Here is a 26,679-nt window from a genome sequence, read left to right on the forward strand (position 1 = left end):
ACACACCGGAGTGTGTGTGAGTGAAGCTCTGCAGGTTCTGTATCTGATGAAACAGCTGTTATAAATACGAGTTATCAGATAATCTGTTTCTGTAAACACTGACAACTGCTGAGTCATCCTGTGTGTGTGTGTGTGTGTGTGTGTGTGTGTGTGTGTGTGTGTGTGTGTGTGTGTGTGTGTGTGTGTGTGTGTGTGTGTGTGTGTGTGTGTGTGTGTGTGTGTGTGTGTGTGTGTGTGTGTAGGCAGCAGGCTTTGAGCTGAGCTACCTGGAGAAGGTGGTGGAGGTGAAGGACACGGTGCACCGTCAGTCTCTGCTTCATCACACCTGCTGCCTGGTGCTGGAGAATTACCCAGAATCCTCAGACCTGTACTCCGAGGTGCCCGCCATCACGCGCTCCTCCAAAGTAAAACTCACTATCAGTTTCATTTATCAGGCTTTTATTTTGAAATTGTGTTTTAAATAAAATATTTTAAAGGTTTCCCTGGTTTTATTTGAATTCACCGTTGACTTTTACGGACGTTTTAGCAATTAATGTTTTTTTCTTTTTTTAAATATAAAGAACTAATTTTCTCCATCATTAACATTTAAACTCAAATGACCCTCATGTGCTGCCGTAGACCTGCATGTTGTCATAAACACGTTAGAGATCTGTGGTTCTCCTGCAGCTGCTGGTTCCAGATCAGTTTTAGGATCTATATATTTATATATCTATGTATTTATGTATTTATATATGTGTATATTTATATATGTATATATTGGTGCAGGTGGACTTCGAGCTGCTGTCGGAGAACCTGGTGCAGCTGGAGCGCCGCTGCAAAGCATCATGGGAGAATCTGAAGCTGGTGACGAAGCACGAGACGAAGGCTTCGCTGAAGAACAAACTGACCGAGTTCCTGAAGGACTGCACTCAGAGGATCGTGATCCTGAAGGTGGTCCACCGCAGGGTCATCAACAGGTACACACACACACACACACCTGGAGGTGGTCCACCACAGGGTCATCAACAGGTACACACACACACACCTGGAGGTGGTCCACCACAGGGTCATCAACAGGTACACACACCTGGAGGTGGTCCCCAGCAGGGTCATCAACAGGTACACACACACACCTGGAGGTGGTCCACCACAGGGTCATCAACAGGTACACACACACACACACCTGGAGGTGGTCCACCACAGGGTCATCAACAGGTACACACACACACCTGGAGGTGGTCCACCACAGGGTCATCAACAGGTACACACACACACCTGGAGGTGGTCCCCAGCAGGGTCATCAACAGGTACACACACACCTGGAGGTGGTCCACCGCAGGGTCATCAACAGGTACACACACACACCTGAATGTGGTCCACCGCAGGGTCATCAACAGGTACACACACACACACACCTGGAGGTGGTCCACCGCAGGGTCATCAACAGGCACACACACACACCTGAATGTGGTCCACCGCAGGGTCAACAGGCACACACACACACCTGAATGTGGTCCACCGCAGGGTCATCAACAGGTACACACACACACACACACACCTGGAGGTGGTGCACCGCAGGGTCATCAACAGGTACACACACACACACACCTGGAGGTGGTGCACCGCAGGGTCATCAACAGGTACACACACACACCTGGAGGTGGTCCACCGCAGGGTCATCAACAGGTACACACACACACCTGGAGGTGGTCCACCGCAGGGTCATCAACAGGTACACACACACACAGACACACACACATCTTGAAATGCAGCAACACGTTTTCGTGAAAACATAATGAACATTTCTACAAGTGTATTAACAGAGCTTAAAAAACACAAACAATTCATATTTAAATATTGCAAAACATTTAGCTGGAAATGATTTTCTCTTTTCCAAATCTGATGTTGTTGAAACCCCCCAGGTTCCACTCCTTCCTGCTGTTCCTGGGCCAGCCCCCCCCCTCCGTGAGGGACATCAGGGTCACCTCGTTCTGCCGGATCATCAGCGAGTTCTCTCTGGAGTTCAGAACCACCAGAGACCGGGTTCTCACGCTGAAGAGGAAGCGAGCGACGCATCGAGAGAGAACCAAGACCCGCGGGAAGATGATCACTGAGGTAATATCCCACATGTGTATCCAGCGTAACGCGTGGCAACAGTGACGGGGCTACAGTAATACATTACTGTTGCTGTAACGAAGTAATGTAACACTGATGAGATGTGGGTCATATATTACCCGTTACAAAGCTCAGTGACTTAGAAGAAACCACATTAAAGGTGGGGTAGGTACGTTTCAGAAACCGGCTCGACTTGTTGTTATATTCCATGGAATGCTCTAAACAACAAAGTGCTTTGACAACAAATATATAAAAAATCATCTGTGGAAGCCGTGATACTGTAAAAAGCACGACTGGCTGAGCTGCTGTCTCCAGCTCTGATTGGCTGAGCTGCTGTCTCAGCTCTGACTGGCTGAGCTGCTGTCTCCAGCTCTGACTGGCTGAGCTGCTGTCTCCAGCTCTGACTGGCTGAGCTGCTGTCTCCAGCTCTGATTGGCTGAGCTGCTGTCTCAGCTCTGACTGGCTGAGCTGCTGTCTCCAGCTCTGACTGGCTGAGCTGCTGTCTCCAGCTCTGACTGGCTGAGCTGCTGTCTCCAGCTCTGACTGGCTGAGCTGCTGTCTCCAGCTCTGATTGGCTGAGCTGCTGCTTCCAGCTCTGACTGGCTGAGCTGCTGTCTCCAGTATATAAATATTATATAGTTGGTATCAGTAAAATGTATAATCTACAATAAAATGTCGTTTAAAATTTGTTTTACAATGATGTCTAAAGTTACTGATAAGTCACATGTGTCCTGCCTGGCCGCAGCGTGCATCATTACCCTCTCTCGTCCGGCCGTAGAAAGAGCCCTCAGCCGGAGCAGCAGCAGCCAGCAAGCTGACTGTTGCTATCTGTACACTACGCTGCAGAAACATCATTTCAGCCAATCAGCGTAGTCAGATCTGATGCTCCAAGGGCGCCGTGTCAGCGCCCTGGCCTGTGTGTCTGTGAGTTGTTTGGACTCGTATCCAAGGTGACGCTACAGTCGTTGTCTGCAGGTAAAGACTCCGGTGCTAGTGGATCGCCGGAGCTGTAGATTAACATGTACATGTTTACTGTAGTTGTAAGGCCTGTAGCTCCATGGAGCCTATGTGGGCAGGGCCTGTAGCACCATGGAGCCTGTGTGGGCAGGGCCTGTAGCACCATGGAGCCTGTGTGGGCTGGGCCTGTAGCACCATGGAGCCTGTGTGGGCAGGGCCTGTAGCACCATGGAGCCTGTGTGGGCAGGGCCTGTAGCCCCATGGAGCCTGTGTGGGCAGGGCCTCTAGCACCATGGAGCCTGTGTGGGCTAGTCCTGTAGCACCATGGAGCCTGTGTGGGCTGGGCCTGTAGCACCATGGAGCCTGTGTGGGCTGGGCCTGTAGCACCATGGAGCCTGTGTGGGCTGGACCTGTGTTTTACAGGAGAGGAGTGAGCAGAGGGTCGAGTTGTCGATTCTTGTTAAGTTTTCATCTTCCTCGCTGCTAAAGAGACGCGTTACCATGGAAACCAAACAATGGTGTAGCTGTATTAAAGACAACAGGTTATCCCTAGAGGGCACCACGGGTGCTGCCGCTGGCCCGGGGGAAGTGCCTCCAGACATCACACAGCTCAAAGCTTTCTGTTAGCCTTATTAAGGCACTCTTCGAGGCAGCATGCGGCTCCTGGTGGTTCCTATCCAGCACAGGGTTCTCTGCTGAAGTCCCCACCCAGGACCAGATACTCCCCAGGACCAGACACTCCCAGGACCAGACACTCCCCATGACCAGACACTCCCCATGACCAGACACTCCCCAGGACCAGACACTCCCCCAGGACCAGACACCCCCCAGGACCAGACACTCCCCATGACCAGACACTCCCCAGGACCAGACACCCCCCAGGACCAGACACTCCCCAGGACCAGACACTCCCCATGACCAGACACCCCCCAGGACCAGACACCCCCCAGGACCAGACACCCCCCAGGACCAGACACTCCCCAGGACCAGACACTCCCCAGGACCAGACACTCCCCAGGACCAGACACTCCCCAGGACCAGACACCCCCCAGGACCAGACACTCCCCCAGGACCAGACACTCCCCAGGACCAGACACTCCCCAGGACCAGACACCCCCCAGGACCAGACACTCCCCAGGACCAGACACCCCCCAGGACCAGACACCCCCCAGGACCAGACACCCCCCAGGACCAGACACCCCCCAGGACCAGACACTCCCCAGGACCAGACACCCCCCAGGACCAGACACCCCCCAGGACCAGACACTCCCCAGGACCAGATACTCCCCAGGACCAGACACTCCCCAGGACCAGACACCCCCCAGGACCAGACACTCCCCATGACCAGACACTCCCCAGGACCAGACACTCCCCAGGACCAGACACTCCCCAGGACCAGACACTCCCCATGACCAGACACCCCCCAGGACCAGACACCCCCCAGGACCAGATACTCCCCAGGACCAGACACTCCCCAGGACCAGACACTCCCCAGGACCAGACACTCCCCAGGACCAGACACCCCCCAGGACCAGACACTCCCCAGGACCAGACACTCCCCAGGACCAGACACTCCCCAGGACCAGACACCCCCCAGGACCAGACACCCCCCAGGACCAGACACCCCCCAGGACCAGACACCCCCCAGGACCAGACACCCCCCAGGACCAGACACCCCCCAGGACCAGACACTCCCCAGGACCAGACACCCCCCAGGACCAGACACCCCCCAGGACCAGACACTCCCCAGGACCAGATACTCCCCAGGACCAGACACCCCCCAGGACCAGACACCCCCCAGTACCAGACACTCCCCAGGACCAGACACTCCCCAGGACCACAGGTGCTAAGAGTGTGTTTCAGTGTCTCAAAAACCAAAGCCTCTCTGCGCCCACACCGGGAGCAGAGATATTTATAACACATATTTTAACTTTTTCAAATTCAGCATTTATTTTGAGCAAGTGTCCTGATGACCTCATCGAGCGTGCGGGAGCAGGGTGTGAAGCCCCTCGCAAGGAGGATGGCAACCCTCCACTATGCTGCGCTTAGTGTGAGGAAGTGTTTAGAGAGCACTTGTCCATGGACAATGGACTTGTCCCAATACATTTTTCACTCGTCCAGAATGGACAAAAATTGTGCCCACTTGAATCTTCTGCTTCGTCATCGTATTTTACATTTCCCCACGTTTTTTATGACACCGCTAACGTAAGTGAGAGATTTTACTGCTTCACACATAGGGTTGGGTATCGTTTGGATTTTAACGATTCCGGTTCTGCTTTTCGATTCCGGTTATTTTCGGTTCTCGATTCCGGTTCTTTGAGAGGGTCAAAATAAGTCCCATGACAAACTGGGAGAAAAATATATTTATGAAAACATTAAGTCAAATCTGTATTCCTATTTACAAATCACTTCATACTGTTTAATTTCTTACGGTTATTGAATACAATTATATAAAAATAATCTCTGCATTGTTTAGTTAGTTCTAAGTGGTGCAGTTTGAGAATGTACGATTGGCCCAGTGTCCTCTGATGCTACACTGCAGCCTGCCTGGGAGACAGAGACCCACCACACATGTCCAACACATAGGACATAACCTGATAATAATAATAATAATACATTAGATGTATAGCCTACAGGCCTAGCGCTTTTCTACAACTCAAAGACGCTTGCACGCTTACACATGTCCTGCAATACACATGCTGCAGCTGCCCAGCTGCTCACTGTTTGTAAAAGTAAATAGTATTTTCATTTCAATAATGTACTTTCTATTCCCTGCTTCATAAACAATACTGACTTCCCCAGAGGGTGGAAAGCAGTGTTTCTCAAACTGTTTCATACCAAGGACTTAACCGATAAAAAAACACTCGCGGACCACCAACTCCACAAATATCCAAAATCACATAGTTTATCTAGAACAGATTAGAAATCGCCTGAAAATGGTACAAACAGGAGGAAACATGTGTGACGACGGTGTTGATCTGGGCTATTTCATGCACTCAAAGGTGAAACTTAAGCTCGCTCCGTTACGGAGATATTCCCACAAGAGTGCGGAAAACTTAAATATATTTATTTATTTCAAATGTGAAATGTTACCAATATACTCACGGACCACTAGGGGCGCTCACGGACCACTAGGGGCGCTCACGGACCACTAGGGGCGCTCACGGACCACACTTTGAGAAGCACTGGTGTAAATCCCCTCACAAAGACAATGGCAACCCCTCCACTATTGCTGCGCTTATGGCTGAAGAAGCCCCCCCCCCATCCCCTCCTCCAGTCACTCTCGTTCTCAGCAGTGCTGTGAGTGTGTTTGTAGCCTTTATTGAACCAGGTGAAGCCCCTTGAGATCAAAAGATCTCTTCTTCAGGTGACCTGCAGGACATCAGTTACACATGTAACATAGAAACAACAGAACAACAATAAGGATGACAACAACATAATGTACAGTTTACAAACTCTACTCACAGTGACAGGTACCATGAGTATCAGACAGCCTGGCACCCAGCGAGTTCCAGAGTGATGCAGGGGAACCAGAGTGCTCAGTTCAAACAGCTCTGCAGACTGCTCCAAGTGAGTGGAGCTGCTCATCTGAAAGCTCTCTTCCCTCAGACAGTCCGAGCACTTGGTACATTCAATAAAACAACAGCATGAGATCTCAGGCAGTACGTACTTTCAATTGGTCCAGAGATCAGAGAGCAGATATAACAAGGTAGTTTACCAGCATGGCCTTAGAGATGAACGTGTCCCAGAGACTGAGCCTCCTTAGAGATGAACGTGTCCCAGAGACTGAGCCTCCTTAGAGATGAACGTGTCCCAGAGACTGAGCCTCCTTAGAGATGAACGTGTCCCAGAGACTGAGCCTCCTTAGAGATGAACGTGTCCCAGAGACTGAGCCTCCTTAGAGATGAACGTGTCCCAGAGACTGAGCCTCCTTAGAGATGAACGTGTCCCAGAGACTGAGCCTCCTTAGAGATGAACGTGTCCCAGAGACTGAGCCTCCTTAGAGATGAACGTGTCCCAGAGACTGAGCCTCCTTAGAGATGAACGTGTCCCAGAGACTGAGCCTCCTTAGAGATGAACGTGTCCCAGAGACTGAGCCTCCTTAGAGATGAAGTGTCCCAGAGACTGAGCCTCCTTAGAGATGAACGTGTCCCAGAGACTGAGCCTCCTTAGAGATGAACGTGTCCCAGAGACTGAGCCTCCTTAGAGATGAACGTGTCCCAGAGACTGAGCCTCCTTAGAGATGAAGTGTCCCAGAGACTGAGCCTCCGTGCAGAGAGTGAAGCATCCAGCCCTGCACACAGGGTGCAGTGAAGGGTTAATGCTTTACAGTCAGTCACACATCTCAGAGCGCTGTGATACGCAGCTTCTAACTGGACCAGGCAATGGGCCGGTGCATTCATATAGACCAGATCCCCAGAGTCCAGCACAGGTCAAAGGTCACAGAGCCTCTTCCTGGCCTCCAGGAGAAGCAGGACGTGTTCCTGGAGAAGAACCCTAGCCTCACCCTCAGCTCCTCAGCAGGCTAGAGACCTGAGGTTTAGAGGAGAGACGACCATCAGGCAGACACCCAGGTGTTTGAAACAGGAACCACTTTGAGTACTTGTCCTTGCGTAGTTACAATATCTACAGCAGGCTCTGGGTCTGCTCAGCTTTAGAAAGAGCGTGACCTCGGTTTGATCCACACTAGAAGCAGCGTTAGTTCAGAGCGCTGAGTCTGAGTCGTGTTAGAAGCAGCCTGTGATGTAGCACCAGCTCCTGACTGAGGGACCTCTCAGAACATCACGGGATCATCCGCATGATGTGAAGTAGCTCCATCCACATGTTCCCCTGAGCTGTTGATGCAGATGGAGAATAAAAGTGGGCCTGACACAGAGCCTTGAGGAACACCATTAGTGATGTGTACCCACTCAGAAGACAGCCCATCAGAGTGAACACATGGACCTTTCAGAGAGGCAGTTCTCAGACCAGCCACTGCACGGCTGGACCTGCCGACACTGAGCAGCCTCTGCTTCAGGATGAGATGATCCACGTGTCCAACGCTTTGGACAGGTCAACAAACAGAGCTGCTCAACTCTGCTTATTATCTAAGATACTCTCCACATCGTTCACACGTTCATCGTGGCAGTGATGGTGCTGCGCTGCTTTCTGAATCCTGACTGATGCTCAGACAGGTTGTCATGGTTACATGAAAACACCTTTACCTGTTCACTCACTAGGCGTTCAAGAGCCTGAGCCAGAACTGACCACTTAGAGACGGCCTCTAGTTATTCAATAAGGTGGCCTCCCCTCCTTTCAGCAAAGGCAGCACATACGCTGACTTCCACACTTTAGGCCAGCCGGTTTCCTAGGATCTAACTTGGTTAAAGCTTCAAGAACAACATCAACAGTAAAAGGAGTAAAACTGAAAGGGTTTTCCAACACACGTTTTTCAGAGTCACGGATTGGGGTGTTCACAGAAGCAGAGTTAGAAACAGAGAGCCACAGGAAAAAAATGCTCGTTAAAGCAATTGGGCATAGAGCCCTGTCCGACAGAGAGCCAGATGCTGTGGTGAGGCACGGAGCAGCTCATTACGGATATCACCGTGGATATCGATTTTATTGCTTTCCAACATTTCCTAGGATTATTTAGGTTCTTTGTGGAAACTGACAGATAGTACTTTGATTTAGCACTTCTGACATGTGAAGTGAAACTATTCCTTAGCTGCCTAAAACGCAGCCACTCTACCTCTGAGCCTGATCTCCTAGCCTTTGCCCAGGCCTTGTTTCTCTCATGAAGGAGACTGGACAGAGGGTAGAGAGGGAAAGGGAGAGAGAGATTAGCTCCATGGCATAATGCCGAAACCCGCAAAATAAAGCAAAAGTCGAGACAACTTGAAAGGATATGGCGTTCCACTAAAGTTGAAGAATCTCGTTTAATTTGGCATATTACTCTCAGTGAATATAAGAAAGCACTGCGTAAAGCGAGAGCAGCCTACTACTCTTCATTAATAGATGAGAATAAGAATAATGCAAGATGTCTCTTCAGCACTGTAGCCAGGCTGACAGAGAGCCACAGCTCGATTGAGCCTTCTATTCCCTTAGCACTCGGTAGTAATGATTTTATGTGCTTTTTTAACCATAACATTGTTACTCTTAGAAACAAAATGAATGACCTCTTGCCTTCGACCAGTATAGTGTTATCAACAGCTCCCGGAATCGTAAGTTCTAATATTACACTAGATAGTAAACTAGAATGCTTTTCAGCCATTAACCTTGAACAATTACATTCAATGATTCTCTCTTCTAAACCATCAACGTGCATGTTAGACCCAATTCCAACTCAGCTGTTGAAGGAAGTTTTTCCATTAATTAGCACTTCTTTATTAAATATTATGAATATGTCTTTATTATCAGGCTATGTTCCACAATCATTCAAAGTAGCAGTGATAAAACCGCTTCTTAAAAAGCACAACCTCGATCCAGAGGTTTTAGCCAACTATAGACCTATTTCTAATCTTCCGTTCCTCTCAAAGATTCTTGAGAAAGCGGTCGCAAAACAGTTGTGTGATTACTTAAAAAACAATGATTTATTTGAAGATTTTCAGTCTGGCTTTAGAACACATCATAGCACAGAGACAGCTCTGGTTAAAGTCACACATGATATTCTAATAGCCTCAGACAAGGGACTTGTCTCTATTCTTGTGTTGCTCGATCTCAGTGCTGCATTTGATACTATCGACCATGACATCCTATTGCAAAGACTAGAGCACTTAGTTGGCATACAGGGAACTGCTTTAGGCTGGTTTAGGTCCTATCTATCTGAACGCTCTCAGTTTGTACGCGTTAACGATGAATCTTCCACGCAAACCAAAGTTAGCCATGGAGTGCCACAGGGCTCAGTGCTCGGACCTATTCTGTTCACATTATATATGCTTCCGTTAGGCAATATTATAAGGAATCATTCTGTAAACTTTCATTGTTATGCGGATGATACTCAACTATATTTATCAATCAAGCCTGATGAAATTAATCATCTAAATAAAATTCAAGACTGCCTTAAGGACTTAAAAACGTGGATGACCTTAAACTTTTTGATGTTAAACACGACCAAAACTGAAGTTATTGTACTTGGCCCGAAGAATCTACGAAACAAATTATCTAAAGACATACTAACTATGGATGGCATTCATTTGGCCTCCAGTGAGACTGTAAGGAATCTTGGTGTTATATTTGATCAGGATTTATCCTTTAACGCCCACATAAAATCAATTTCAAGGACCGCCTACTTCCATCTACGTAACATTTCAAAGATCAGGCATATCTTGCCTCAAAACGATGCAGAGAAACTAGTCCATGCATTTGTTACTTATAGGCTGGATTATTGTAACTCCTTATTATCAGGGAGTACCAAGAAGTCAATCAAGTGGCTTCAGCTGATTCAAAATGCTGCGGCTCGTGTACTAACCAGAGTTAGGAAAAGGGACCACGTTACTCCTGTTCTGGCTGCCTTACACTGGCTCCCTATCGAACACAGGATAGAATTTAAAATTCTTCTTCTCGCCTACAAAGCCCTTAATGGGCAGGCGCCATCTTACCTTAAAGAACTCATTATACCCTACTGGCCTACTAGGGCATTGCGTTCCAAGAATGCAGGGTTGTTGGTTGTTCCTAGAGTCTCTGAAAGTACAATGGGAGCCAGAGCCTTTTCTTATCAAGCTCCACATTTGTGGAATCAGCTTCCAGTTTGTGTTCGGGCGGCAGACACCCTATCCGTTTTTAAGAGTGCGCTTAAGACCTTCCTTTTTGATAAAGCTTATAGTTAGGGCTGATTAGATTCAGCCCCTAGTTTTGCTGATATAGGCTTAGTTTGTCGGGGACATCTTCCTTCTTCCTTCTCTCTGTCTGTACCTGTGTCCTCTCATGTTCCCATTAACCCAGCTTCCCCAAATGTCTTTCTTTTTGGTGTCTATATACGCTGGGATCCGGAGTCATGGATGATCCTGCGGTCCTGAGTCCTGGATCGCGAGCGCTGGATCTTGAGTCGTGGCTGTGGTCCTGGATCATAGGTCCTGGATGGATATCCTCGTGGATTCATCTTCCTATTATACACACATGCATTTCCAAACATCTGGACTACCTATGTTGCAAATGTATTATCTTTTCAATTTACACACGGCATCTATTGCACGTCTGTCCGTCCTGGAGAGGATCCTCCTCTGCTGCTCTCCCTGAGGTTTCTCCCATGTTCCCTTAAACTGTGGGGTTTCTCCGGAAGTTTTCCCTTGTACGATGTGAGGGTCTAAGGACAGAGGGTCTAAGGACAGAGGGTCTAAGGACAGAGGGTCTGAGGACAGAGGGTCTGAGGACAGAGGGTCTGAGGACAGAGGGTCTGAGGACAGAGGGTCTGAGGACAGAGGGTCTAAGGACAGAGGGTCTGAGGACAGAGGGTCTGAGGACAGAGGGTCTGAGGACAGAGGGTCTAAGGACAGAGGGTCTAAGGACAGAGGGTGTCGTATTGTCATACTGATATTCTGTACACACTGTGAAGACCACTGAGACAAATGTAACATTTGTGATATTGGGCTATAAATAAACATTCATTGATTGATTGATTGATTGATTGATTGATTGATTGATTGATTGATTGATTCGGATAATAATTATGATTATTCACAAACTGACATTTTTCCGATTGATCAGGAACTGAATCTGAGTTCTCTGTTTTCTCACGTGATGAAAGCTGTTTGAACTGTAGTACCTCCCTCTCTCCTCAGACGGAGAAGTTCTGCGGGGCTGTTCCCTCGGACCCCTCCCCCCCTTCAGAGGAGCAGCAGGAGGAACACGAGAACATGAAGAACCTCTTGATCTGCAGAACCTCCGAGTCCGGAAACCTGAGGAGGAGCCGGGCCGTCCGCAGTGAGAAACGCCTTATACACTCTGGTTCTGAGTCTGACTCTGGGTCTGGGTCTGGTTCTGACTCTGGGTCTGGATCTAGTTCTGAGTCTGACTCTGGGTCTGGTTCTGAGTCTGACTCTAACTCTGGTTCTGACTCCGGTACTAACTCTGGTTCTGACTCCGGTACTAACTCTGGTTCTGGTTCTGACTCCTTTAAGGTTCTAACCCAGGTTCTCTCTCTCTCCCTGCAGGTATGGGTCGGGTCAGTCCCTCTCAGATGTCAGCGGGTCGGGAGGACGGGTCCGGTTGTCCTGACGACGCTACAGACGAGATAATGGACCGGCTGGTGAAGTCCGTGACCCAGAACCCGGCCGACAGGCCCGCCAGTCCCAAGAACCGCAAACGCTCCCGGGTCAACAGGAAGTCCAGTGAGTCCTCTTCTGTTCCCGATAGATCGGAGAAGACTTTATGCATCCTGAAGGAAGCTGTTCCAGAAGCACGCTGAACACACGCTGAACACACACTGCACACACACAACACACACGCTGAACACACACTGAACACACACTGAACACACACAACACACAACACACACGCTGAACACACACTGAACACACACTGAACACACACACACAACACACACGCTGAACACACGCTGAACACACACTGCACACACACACAACACACACGCTGAACACACACTGAACACACAGTGAACACACACAACACACAACACACACGCTGAACACACACTGAACACACAGTGAACACACACAACACACACACACAACACACAACACACACGCTGAACACACACTGAACACACAGTGAACACACACAACACACACACACTGCACACACACAACACACAACACACACGCTGAACACACACTGAACACACAGTGAACACACACAACACACACACACTGCACACACACAACACACAACACACACGCTGAACACACACTGAACACACAGTGAACACACACAACACACACACACTGCACACACACAACACACAACACACACGCTGAACACACGCTGAACACACAGTGAACACACACAACACACACACTGAACACACACTGCACACACAACACACACGCTGAACACACACTGCACACACACACTGCACACACACAACACACACTGCACGCACACACACAACACACAACACACACACTGAACACACACTGCACACACAACACACACGCTGAACACACACTGCACACACACACTGCACACACACAACACACACTGCACACACACAACACACACACTGAACACACACTGAACACACACACTGAACACACACAACACACACTGCACACACACAACACACATAACACACACAACACACACTGAACACACACTGCACACACACTGAACACACACTGCACACACACAACACACGCTAAACACACGCTAAACACACACTGAACACACACTGCACACACACTGAACACACACACTGAACACACACAACACACACTGAACACACACTGAACACACACACTGAACACACACTGAACACACACTGAACACACGTGTTCAGCGGCTGAAGGCTGAAGGCTCTAGACCCCATGGTGGTTAGACGGAGGGGGGGTGCAAAGGGCTGAAGGCTCTAGACCCCATGGTGGTTAGACGGGAGGGGGGTGCAGAGCGGCTGAAGGCTCTAGACCCCATGGTGGTTAGACGGAGGGGGGGTGCAGAGCGGCTGAAGGCTCTAGACCCCATGGTGGTTAGACGGAGGGGGGGTGCAGAGCGGCTGAAGGCTCTAGACCCCATGGTGGTTAGACGGAAGGGGGGTGCAGAGCGGCTGAAGGCTCTAGACCCCATGGTGGTTAGACGGAGGGGGGTGCAAAGGGCTGAAGGCTCTAGACCCCATGGTGGTTAGACGGGAGGGGGGTGCAGAGCGGCTGAAGGCTCTAGACCCCATGGTGGTTAGACGGAAGGGGGGTGCAGAGCGGCTGAAGGCTCTAGACCCCATGGTGGTTAGACGGAAGGGGGGTGCAGAGCGGCTGAAGGCTCTAGACCCCATGGTGGTTAGACGGAGGGGGGGTGCAGAGCGGCTGAAGGCTCTAGACCCCATGGTGGTTAGACGGAAGGGGGGTGCAGAGCGGCTGAAGGCTCTAGACCCCATGGTGGTTAGACGGAAGGGGGGTGCAAAGGGCTGAAGGCTCTAGACCCCATGGTGGTTAGACGGAAGGGGGGTGCAGGGAAGCAGAAGACCTGAGTGTGCGGAGTGTTGGTGTGCAGGAGGTCGGAGAGGTGCAGAGGAGTGAGGGTATGGATTTGACGGGGAGCCAGGGAAGCTGCTGAAGAACAGGAGGGATGGGGGGGGGGGGGGCAGAGTTCTGGACCAGTTGAAGTCTGGATGGATTTGAGAGGGAGACCAAAGAGAAGGGAGCTGCAGTAGTCGATGCGGGAAGTGACCGGGGTGTGAACAAGAATGGCGGTGGTCTTAGGGTTAAGAGGAGGATGTTGATGTTGCGTAGATGGAAATCGGCAGACCGAGTGATCATATTACTGATGTGAGATTTGAATGAAAGTGTGCGGTCGAGGATGACACCCAGACTCTTAACCTTTTTATTAAGGGGGATTTTGTGCCAATGAGGAGAACCTCGGTTTTACTGTCGTTAAGTTTGAGAAAGTTAGAGGAGAACCAGGATTTGATGTCCTGTAAGCAGTCAGACAGGGAGGATGGAGGGAGGATGGGAGGATGGGGGGAGGATGGAGAGAGGATGGAGAGAGGATGGAGGGATGGAGGATGGAGGGAGGATGGAGGGAGGATGGGAGGATGGAGGGAGGATGGAGGGATGGAGGGAGGGAGGATGGGAGGATGGAGGGAGGATGGAGAGAGGATGGAGGGATGGAGGATGGAGGGATGGAGGGAGGGAGGATGGAGGGAGGATGGAGAGAGGATGGCGGTTGGTTTGGAGGACAAGTAGAGCTGGGTGTCATCCGCGTAGCAATGAAAGTGGATGTTGTGTTTACGGAAGATATAGCCAAGAGGAAGTAAACAGATGATAAAAAGAAGAGGCCCCAGGACAGATCCTAGATCCTAGGAAACCGGCCGGCCCGGACAACGTAGAGCCTTTCTCTTTAAAGATAGAGCAGATGTTATCGCTCCTCCTCTCACTTCTCTCTCTAACCTCTCCCTCAGCTCTAACACAATCTCTAAAGTGTGGAAGTCAGCGTGTGTCCTTCCTTCGCTGAAAGGAGGGGAGGCCACCTCATTGAATAACTATAGGCCGTCTCTAAGTGGTCAGTTCTGGCTCAGGCTCCTGAACGCCTCGTGAGGGAACAGGTAAGGTGTTTCTATGTAACCATGACAACCTGTCTGAGCATCAGTCAGGCTTCAGAGAGCAGCGCAGCACCATCACTGCCACGATGAACGTGTGAACGATGTGGAGAGTATCTAGATGATAAGCAGAGTTGAGCAGCTCTGTTTGTTGACCTGTCCAAAGCGTTGGACACGTGGATCATCTCATCCTGAAGCAGAGGCTGCTCAGTGTCGGCAGGTCCAGCCGTGCAGTGGCTGGTCTGAGAACTGCCTCTCTGAAAGGCCCATGTGTTCACTCTGATGGGCTGTCTTCTGAGTGGGTACACATCACTAATGGTGTTCCTCAAGGCTCTGTTTCAGGCCCACTTTTATTCTCCATCTGCATCAACAGCTCAGGGGAACATGTGGATGGAGCTACTTCACATCATGCGGATGATCCCGTGATGTTCTGAGAGGTCCCTCAGTCAGGAGCTGCTGCTACATCACAGGCTGCTTCTAACACGACTCAGACTCAGCGCTCTGAACTAACGCTGCTTCTAATGTGGATCAAACCGAGGTCACGCTCTTTCTAAAGCTGAGCAGACCCAGAGCCTGCTGTAGATATTGTAACTACGCAAGGACAAGTACTCAAAGTGGTTCCTGTTACAAACACCTGGGTGTCTGCTTGATGGTCGTCTCTCCTCTAAACCTCAGGTCTCTAACCTGCTGAGGAGCTGAGGGTGAGGCGAGGGTTCTTCTCCAGGAACACGTCCTGCTTCTCCTGGAGGCCAGGAAGAGGCTCTGTGACCTTTGACCTGTGCTGGACTCTGGGGATCTGGTCTATCTGAAGGCACCGGCCCATTGGCTGGTCCAGTTAGATGCTGCGTATCACAGCGCTCTGAGATGTGTGACAGACTGTGAAGCATTAACCCTTCACTGCACCCTGTGTGCGAGGGCTGGTCTGCTTCACTCTCTGCACGGAGGCTCAGTCTCTGGGACACTTCATCTCTAAGGAGGCTCAGTCTCTGGGACACTTCATCTGCACGGAGGCTCAGTCTCTGGGACACGTTCATCTCTAAGGAGGCTCAGTCTCTGGGACACGTTCATCTGCACGGAGGCTCAGTCTCTGGGACACGTTCATCTCTAAGGAGGCTCAGTCTCTGGGACACTTCATCTCTAAGGAGGCTCAGTCTCTGGGACACTTCATCTCTAAGGAGGCTCAGTCTCTGGGACACGTTCATCTCTAAGGAGGCTCAGTCTCTGGGACACGTTCATCTCTAAGGAGGCTCAGTCTCTGGGACACGTTCATCTCTAAGGAGGCTCAGTCTCTGGGACACTTCATCTCTAAGGAGGCTCAGTCTCTGGGACACGTTCATCTCTAAGGAGGCTCAGTCTCTGGGACACGTTCATCTCTAAGGAGGCTCAGTCTCTGGGACACGTTCATCTCTAAGGAGGCTCAGTCTCTGGGACACGTTCATCTCTAAGGAGGCTCAGTCTCTGGGACACGTTCATCTCTAAGGAGGCTCAGTCTCTGGGACACGTTCATCTCTAAGGAGGCTCAGTCTCTGGGACACGTTCATCTCTAAGGAGGCTCAGTCTCTGGGACACGTTCATCTCTAAGGAGGCTCAGTCTCTGGGACACTTCATCTCTAAGGAGGCTCAGTCTCTGGGACACGTTCATCTCTAAGGAGGCTCAGTCTCTGGGACACGTTCATCTCTAAGGAGGCTCAGTCTCTGGGACACGTTCATCTCTAAAGCCATGCTGGGTAAACTACCTTGTTATATCTGCTCTCTGATCTCTGGACCAATTGAAAGTACGTACTGCCTGAGATCTCATGCTGTTGTTTTATTGAATGTACCAAGTGCTCGGACTGTCTGAGGGAAGAGAGCTTTCAGATGAGCAGCTCCACTCACTTGGAGCAGTCTGCAGAGCTGTTTGAACTGAGCCCTCTGGTTCCCCTGCATCACTCTGGAACTCGCTGGGTGCCAGGCTGTCTGATACTCATGGTACCTGAGTAAAGGCGTAAGAGAAATAAAGGCTACAACAGAGCCCTGGGGAGCACCGGTCGTGACTGGAAGTGGCTGTGGTTTGAAGGTTTTGAGTTGGAGGAACTGAGTGCGGTGTGTCAGTGATCCCGATGGAGGTCAGTCTGTCAATGAGCATGCTGGGAAATGGTGTGAAAAGCTGCACTAAGATCAAGCAGGATGAGGATGGTTAATAGTCCGGAGTCAGCTGCCATGAGGCGGTCATTAGTGATGTTCACCAGTGCCGTTTCTGTGCTGCGATGGGGGCGAAACCAGATTGAAATTGTTCGTACAGGCTATTGTCAGACAAGCGGGTATGGATCTGGGATGCAACCGTTTTTTCCAGGATCTTTGAGAGAAATGGTTTGATATGGGATGGTAGTTATTAGAGTTGTTGGGGTCTGCACCAGGTTTCTTCAGTATGGGCGTGATGGCGGCTGATTTGAAAAGTGAGGGAACAAGACCAGAGGTGAGGGAGGAGTGTATGATGACAGTTATAAGGGAGGACAATGAAGGTAGACAGGCTTTTACCAGGGGGGTAGGAAGAGGGTCTACTGATGAGGTCAGATATTACAACAGCAGAGGGAAGTGTGAAACTTGAGAGAGAGGGTCGGTGAAAACAGGGAGAGATACACTGCAGGTGGTGTTAGGGGTTAGTTGTTAACCTGAAGTTAGCTCTCCACATGCCGACTGAAGCTGAGCAACATCTGTTCTCTGAGTGGAGTCCACATGCTATCATGCTAACATGCTAACACTGAACTCCATCTGTTCTCTGAGTGGAGTCCACATGCTATCATGCTAACATGCTAACACTGAACTCCATCTGTTCTCTGAGTGGAGTCCACATGCTATCATGCTAACATGCTAACACTGAAGCTGAACAACATCTGTTCTCTGAGTGGAGTCCACATGCTATCATGCTAACATGCTAACAATGAACTCCATCTGTTCTCTGAGTGGAGTCCACATGCTATCATGCTAACACTGTAGCAGCTCCGTGAACACTCCAGGGTTCCGGTTTCTTTACTTCCTCTACAGAGAAAAGGACAGTAAAAGAAACTGATTCAGAAATCACAGTTTCAGCCGACCTCCGTCCCATAATGATTCTCCGTAAAGACAAAGCTGTCTGACGCTCTGTGTGAGACTCAGATCTCTGGAGGAATTATGCCGTTTTACAGGAACGGAAATGTTGTTTTCTGGCATCACTTTTTACGGGGATCTGCATTTTGGTCTGAGGGCGCAGCTCCTGTTCCCGGTGCAGACTAAACCCTGGAGAGTGTCTTGTGGTACAGTTTATATCATGGAACGTCTGTAGTTCATTCACTCAGGGTCCAGTTTTAAAACACTTATAAGGTGCTGTAGAGCTCTGGGGTTTTCTCCTCAAGATGACATTTAAATCAAAATGATGCCTAGTTTGTGTCTCATGCATCGGCTGCATGTATTAGCCCGTAGCGCAGAGTTAGCTTAGCATCAGCCTGATAATAAGTCCCTCTCCTGCAGACAGATTATCTCTTCAGCTTCATATCTGTGTTTCTATTTCCTCTGAAAACGGATTATCATCTGTCTGCTGATCCTTAATCTGAGACACACCACACAGCAGATTATACAGCAGGGCACCTTCACCTGCCACACACACACACACACACACACACACACACACACACACACACACACACACGTTCATATGGGTGAACCTGTTCTCTATGAAACCTGATGTTCTTATATGATTCTGTTTTCTTCAAGGTTGTGTCTTCCTGGTCGAATGTACTTATTGTAAGTCTCTTTGGATAAAAGCGTCAGCTAAATGTGATGTGATGTAATATGTTCACATCACACAGTCTGCTCATCACGAGAGTCAGTCTACATATCTGCAGCTTCTCATCGTGAAGATTTAAGGTGTTTCTATACATGCAAGATGTAAAACTAAACTGTGTGTGTGTGTGTGTGTGTGTGTGTGTGTGTGTGTGTGTGTGTGTGTGTGTGTGTGTGTGTGTGTGTGTGTGTGTGTGTGTGTGTGTGTGTGTGTGTGTGTGTGTGTGTGTGTTGTGTGTGTGTGTGTGTGTGTGTGTGTGTGTGTGTGTGTGTGTGTGTGTGTGTGTGTGTGTGTGTGTGTGTGTGTGTGTGTGTGTGTGTGTGTGTGTGTGTGTGTGTGTGTGTGGTGTGTGTGTGTGTGTGTGTGTGTGTGTGTGTGGTGTGTGTGTGTGTGTGTGTGTGTGTGTGTGTGTGTTGTGTGTGTGTGTGTGTGTGCGTGCGCGCGCGCGTCTCTCTCTCTCTCTCTCTCTCTCTCTCTCTCTCTCTCTCTCTCAGTGAGGAGGACTCTGAAGTCTGGTCTCAGTCTGGACGTAGTTGCGGCGCTCGGCCTCAACAAGATGGACGATCGGGTCTGAGAGGAAACGTCTGGGGTCTCTGAGGCCGATCCGCAGGGGCTCATCCAGGAGACCCCCCCCCCCCTCAAATATTAGATATTTATTTTATTATTGTAATCCAGATCAAACTGCCTCCATGATCTCCTGTTCGCTCTCTTTTAGTTCAATGGTTGTTATTCACAAGTTCCGGAACACAATGACATCACTAACAACACTTGGCTCCTATTGGCCAACACTCCAACACATAGGCTAAGGGGCGGGACATCTCTAAACCAATCACAACACGAAGTTATTGTATCACGTTTAGATTATAACTCACGGTCACATGGTGCACATGGTCATCTCCACTCTGACGCATGGAGGCAGTCTGAAACGCTTTTAAATCTGTATTTCCTGACAAATACAGACGTCCCTGAAGTTCTTAACAGCTGATGAAGTTATGAAGTTATTATCTTTAGTAAAACACCAAGAAAGTCTTTAGTTGTTCTCCAAACGAGACGCTCTCCGAACGAGACGCTCTCCGAACGAGACGCTCTCCAAACGAGACGCTCTCCGGACGAGACGCTCTCCGGACGAGACGCTCTCCGGACGAGACGCTCTCCGAACGAGACGCTCTCCGAACGAGACGCTCTCCAAACGAGACGCTCTCCGGACGAGACGCTCTCCGGACGAGACGCTCTCCGGACGAGACGCTCTCCGAACGAGACGCCCTCCGGACGAGACGCTCTCCGGACGAGACGCTCTCCGGACGAGACGCTCTCCGGACGAGACGCTCTCCGGACGAGACGCTCTCCGGACGAGACGCTCTCCGAACGAGACGCTCTCCGAACGAGACGCCCTCCGAACGAGACGCCCTCCGAACGAGACGCCCTCCGGACGAGACGCCCTCCGAACGAGACGCTCTCCGGACGAGACGCTCTCCGAACGAGACGCTCTCCGAACGAGACGCCCTCCGAACGAGACGCCCTCCGAACGAGACGCTCAAAGTGTTTCCACTGTAATGAAATGTCCTTTTAACCATGTAATGTTAATAAAAGCTTTGTGTGTGCACGGGTCATGTAGCAGTACGGTCACTGCAGAGCGTAATGAACAGTTTGATGTCCACACACAGTCCAGATTTAAGGTATGACGTCGTGTCTTTGGATGCGACCCCGCTCTGCTCTCTGTGTTGATGTGTGCAGATTATAGGATTCAGTATCTTTGCTCATCTCGTGTTCAAGTCTCTGTTTTCAGGACAAAGTATTTCACGAGCCGGGGGAACGTTGAGGTGTGTTTTAATCCATGATAATAAAGGTCTTTGATGAACAACACGACTCGTGGATTGTATTGGTGTGACTCACGGTTTAAATCCAGATCATAAAATCATGCTTAAAAGAATATATACATTAATAATACACATTCAATAAACATGTATTTATAAGGAATACAGGGAGACGTGTAAAAAGAGTCCAGATGTGTTTTCACTTTCCTGCACTTTAATAATTATAAAATGTTATATAATGATGTCTTTATTCCAGTTAGATGTGTCGCTGTTGCTAGGTAGCATTTAGCCATTAATGTCATATGATCATTTTCAAATGAGACCTACTGAGAGTAACTGGATGGAGGGTCTAATATAAACACACCACACTAACGATGACGTCAGTCCGTGTCGGGAGAGATCTGACGTCAGAGGTTTCACTACAGGGGTCTGACGTCAGAGGGCAGTAGTGGAAGAAGAAGTATTACCGTTTATTTTAATGTAGTATTCTGTTAGTACTCTCATCGGTGTATAGTGTTATTGTCCAGGTGTGTCCCGGTGTTACACCTGCAGTGTGTCCGTCTCTTTAAAGCAGGTCACATGTCCTCCTCCTCCTGCTCCTCCTCCTGCTCCTGCTGCTGCTGCTGCTGTGACCGGTGTGTGTGAGAGAGTGTGTGTCCTCTCTGGTGCTCCGTGTATAAGGCTGCATGTCTGCAAGCTGAGCTCCGGAGGAAGATGCTGCTGCTCGGGCTGATGCTGCTGCTGCTGCTGCCCGGCTCTGAGGCCGACCCTCCCGGGGAGAATGTGCCCGGCGCCCCGCTGGTTCCCCCGGTGCTCCGCGGGCCGGGCCTGGAGGAGCGCGGGGCTCCGGTGGCGCTGCCCCGGTCCGCGGTGGATCCTGAGGCCGGGACCGGGGACCAGGAGGCCGGGGAGGAGGAGCCTCATCACGGCGGGGGGTTCCGGGTGGTACAGTGGGAGTGGAGCTACGTCCAGACTCCGTACATCATCGCCTGCTGGCTGCTGGTGGCCAGCGTGGCCAAGATCCGTGAGTGTTTGTGTGCGTGTGTGTGTGTGTGTGTGTGTGTGTGTGTGTGTGTGTGTGTGTGTGTGTGTGTGTGTGTGTGTGTCCTTTATTTGGAACTTTACTCAAATAAGTAAATGATAAACTCACCTTATATAACTGTATAGGACTATTTACTGCATACAGACATGTTTATAAGCACATATTAATATTCACATTTATACATGTGTGTGTGTTTGAAAAAATAATCTTATATATTAAGTTGAAGTTTATTTTATTATTTATTTTTCTGTATTTTAATCACTAGGTTTATAACTTGCAAAAAATACTATTAAATAATTGGCAGTAAATATGTAAACATATGTATACAGTTTGTGGTTGTGTCTTACGATTATATTGCAATATAAAAAGAAAATAATTACATTTTAATCCATCAAGAGAAAAAACGTTATTGTTTGAATCATTTATTAACTGGAACAGAAGTTCAATACAAAATATAGTCTACACTATACGTTACACTACGCTACATTACATTACTATACGTTACAATACGTTACATCATGTTACTTACTTTGCTATACGTTAATATACGTTACTATGCATTACATTACGTTACTATGCGTTACATTACATTGATATACGTTACAATACGTTACATTACGTTACTATGCGTTACATTACGTTACTATACGTTACATTACGTTACATTACGTTACTATACGTTACATTACATTGATATACGTTACTATACGTTACATTACATTGCTATACGTTACTATGCGTTACGTTACATTGCTATACGTTACTATACGTTACATTACATTGCTATACGTTACTATGCGTTACGTTACATTGCTATACGTTACTATACGTTACATTACATTGCTACGCTTTACTATGCGTTACATTACATAGCTATACGTTACTATACGTTACATTACATTGATATACGTTACTATACGTTACATTACATTGCTATACGTTACTATGCGTTACATTACATTGCTATACGTTACTATGCGTTACATTACATTGCTATGCGTTACTATGCGTTACATTACATTGCTATACGTTACTATGCGTTACATTACATAGCTATACGTTACTATGCGTTACATTACATTGCTATGCGTTACTATGCGTTACATTACATTGCTATGCGTTACTATGCGTTACATTACATTGCTATGTGTTACTATACGTTACATTACATTGATATACGTTACTATGCATTACATTACATTGATATACGTTACTATGCGTTACATTACATAGCTATACGTTACTATGCGTTACATTACATTGATATACGTTACTATGCGTTACATTACATTGCTATACGTTACTATGCGTTACATTACATAGCTATATGTTACTATACGTTACATTACATTGCTATACGTTACTATGCGTTACATTACATAGCTATACGTTACTATGCGTTACATTACATAGCTATACGTTACTATGCGTTACATTACATTGCTATGCGTTACTATGCGTTACATTACATTGCTATACGTTACTATGCGTTACATTACATAGCTATACGTTACTATGCGTTACATTACATTGCTATGCGTTACTATGCGTTACATTACATTGCTATGCGTTACTATACGTTACATTACATTGCTATATGTTACTATACGTTACATTACATTGATATACGTTACTATGCATTACATTACATTGATATACGTTACTATGCGTTACATTACATAGCTATACGTTACTATGCGTTACATTACATTGCTATACGTTACTATGCGTTACATTACATTGCTATACGTTACTATGTGTTACATTACATTGCTATACGTTACTATGTGTTACATTACATTGCTATACGTTACTATGTGTTACATTACATTGCTATACGTTACTATGCGTTACATTACATAGCTATACGTTACTATGCGTTACATTACATTGCTATACGTTACTATGCGTTACATTACATAGCTATGCGTTACTATGCGTTACATTACATTGCTATACGTTACTATGCGTTACATTACATTGCTATACGTTACATTACATAGCTATACGTTACTATACGTTACATTACATAGCTATACGTTACTATGCGTTACATTACATTGCTATACGTTACTATGCGTTACATTACATTGCTATACGTTACATTACATTGCTATACGTTACTATGCGTTACATTACATTGCTATGCGTTACTATGCGTTACATTACATAGCTATACGTTACTATGCGTTACATTACATTGCTATATGTTACTATGCGTTACATTACATTGCTATGCGTTACTATGCGTTACATTACATAGCTATACGTTACTATGCGTTACATTACATAGCTATACGTTACTATGCGTTACATTACATAGCTATACGTTACTATGCGTTACATTACATAGCTATACGTTACTATGCGTTACATTACATTGCTATGCGTTACTATGCGTATACATTACATAGCTATACGTTACTATGCGTTACATTACATAGCTATACGTTACTATGCGTTACATTACATTGCTATACGTTACTATACGTTACATTACATTGCTATACGTTACTATGCGTTACATTACATTAGCTATACGTTACTATGCGTTACATTACATTGCTATACGTTACTATGCGTTACATTACATTGCTATACGTTACTATACGTTACATTACATAGCTATACGTTACTATGCGTTACATTACATTAGCTATACGTTACTATGCGTTACATTACATAGCTATGCGTTACTATGCGTTACATTACATTGCTATACGTTACTATGCGTTACATTACATTGCTATACGTTACTATGCGTTACATTACATAGCTATACGTTACTATGCGTTACATTACATTGCTATACGTTACTATGCGTTACATTACATTGCTATACGTTACATTACATTGCTATACGTTACTATGCGTTACATTACATAGCTATACGTTACTATGCGTTACATTACATTGCTATACGTTACTATGCGTTACATTACATTGCTATACGTTACATTACATTGCTATACGTTACTATGCGTTACATTACATAGCTATACGTTACTATGCGTTACATTACATTGCTATGTTACTATGCGTTACATTACATTGCTATGCGTTACTATGCGTTACATTACATAGCTATACGTTACTATGCGTTACATTACATAGCTATACGTTACTATGCGTTACATTACATAGCTATACGTTACTATGCGTTACATTACATAGCTATACGTTACTATGCGTTACATTACATTGCTATACGTTACTATGCGTTACATTACATTGCTATGCGTTACTATGCGTTACATTACATAGCTATACGTTACTATGCGTTACATTACATTGCTATATGTTACTATGCGTTACATTACATAGCTATACGTTACTATGCGTTACATTACATAGCTATACGTTACTATGCGTTACATTACATTGCTATGCGTTACTATGCGTTACATTACATTGCTATACGTTACTATGCGTTACATTACATAGCTATACGTTACTATGCGTTACATTACATTGCTATGCGTTACTATGCGTTACATTACATAGCTATACGTTACTATGTGTTACATTACATAGCTATACGTTACTATGCGTTACATTACATTGCTATACGTTACTATGCGTTACATTACATTGCTATGCGTTACTATGCGTTACATTACATAGCTATACGTTACTATGCGTTACATTACATAGCTATACGTTACTATGCGTTACATTACATTGCTATACGTTACTATGTGTTACATTACATTGCTATACGTTACTATGCGTTACATTACATTGCTATACGTTACTATGCGTTACATTACATTGCTATGCGTTACTATGCGTTACATTACATTGCTATACGTTACTATGCGTTACATTACATTGCTATACGTTACTATGCGTTACATTACATTGCTATGCGTTACTATGCGTTACATTACATTGCTATACGTTACTATGCGTTACATTACATTGCTATGCGTTACTATGCGTTACATTACATTGCTATATGTTACTATACGTTACATTACATAGCTATACGTTACTATGCGTTACATTACATTGCTATACGTTACTATGCGTTACATTACATTGCTATACGTTACTATGCGTTACATTACATTGCTATATGTTACTATGCGTTACATTACATTGCTATATGTTACTATACGTTACATTACATAGCTATACGTTACTATGCGTTACATTACATTGCTATGCGTTACTATGCGTTACATTACATAGCTATACGTTACTATGCGTTACATTACATTGCTATGCGTTACTATGCGTTACATTACATAGCTATACGTTACTATGCGTTACATTACATTGCTATGCGTTACTATGCGTTACATTACATAGCTATACGTTACTATGTGTTACATTACATAGCTATACGTTACTATGTGTTACATTACATTGCTATACGTTACATTACATTGCTATGCGTTACTATACGTTACATTACATTGCTATACGTTACTATGCGTTACATTACATAGCTATGCGTTACTATGCGTTACATTACATTGCTATACGTTACTATACGTTACATTACATTGCTATACGTTACTATGTGTTACATTACATAGCTATACGTTACTATACGTTACATTACATTGCTATGCGTTACTATGCGTTACATTACATTGCTATGCGTTACTATGCGTTACATTACATTGCTATATGTTACTATGCGTTACATTACATTGCTATGCGTTACTATGCGTTACGTAACTATACGTTACATTGCTATGCGTTACTATACGTTACATTACATTGCTATACGTTACTATACGTTACATTACATTGCTATACGTTACTATACGTTACATTACAT

The 26,679-nt window shown here is 46.9% G+C and overlaps 1 protein-coding gene across 1 annotated transcript; it reads left to right on the forward strand.

The window, feature by feature from the left end:
• Nucleotides 1–242: 242 nt before the first annotated feature.
• Nucleotides 243–20,892, forward strand: LOC117441628 (FH1/FH2 domain-containing protein 3-like; the record flags this gene model as incomplete). Its single annotated transcript, XM_034077692.2, has 6 exons — nt 243–404; nt 766–956; nt 1,902–2,094; nt 11,808–11,949; nt 12,180–12,356; nt 19,526–20,892. Coding segments are annotated over 6 exons (945 nt in total), but the record flags the coding sequence as incomplete, so codon positions are not given.
• Nucleotides 20,893–26,679: the final 5,787 nt, after the last annotated feature.

Source organism: Pseudochaenichthys georgianus, unplaced genomic scaffold (assembly GCF_902827115.2).
Source record: "Pseudochaenichthys georgianus unplaced genomic scaffold, fPseGeo1.2 scaffold_1853_arrow_ctg1, whole genome shotgun sequence".
Lineage (NCBI taxonomy): Eukaryota > Metazoa > Chordata > Actinopteri > Perciformes > Channichthyidae > Pseudochaenichthys > Pseudochaenichthys georgianus.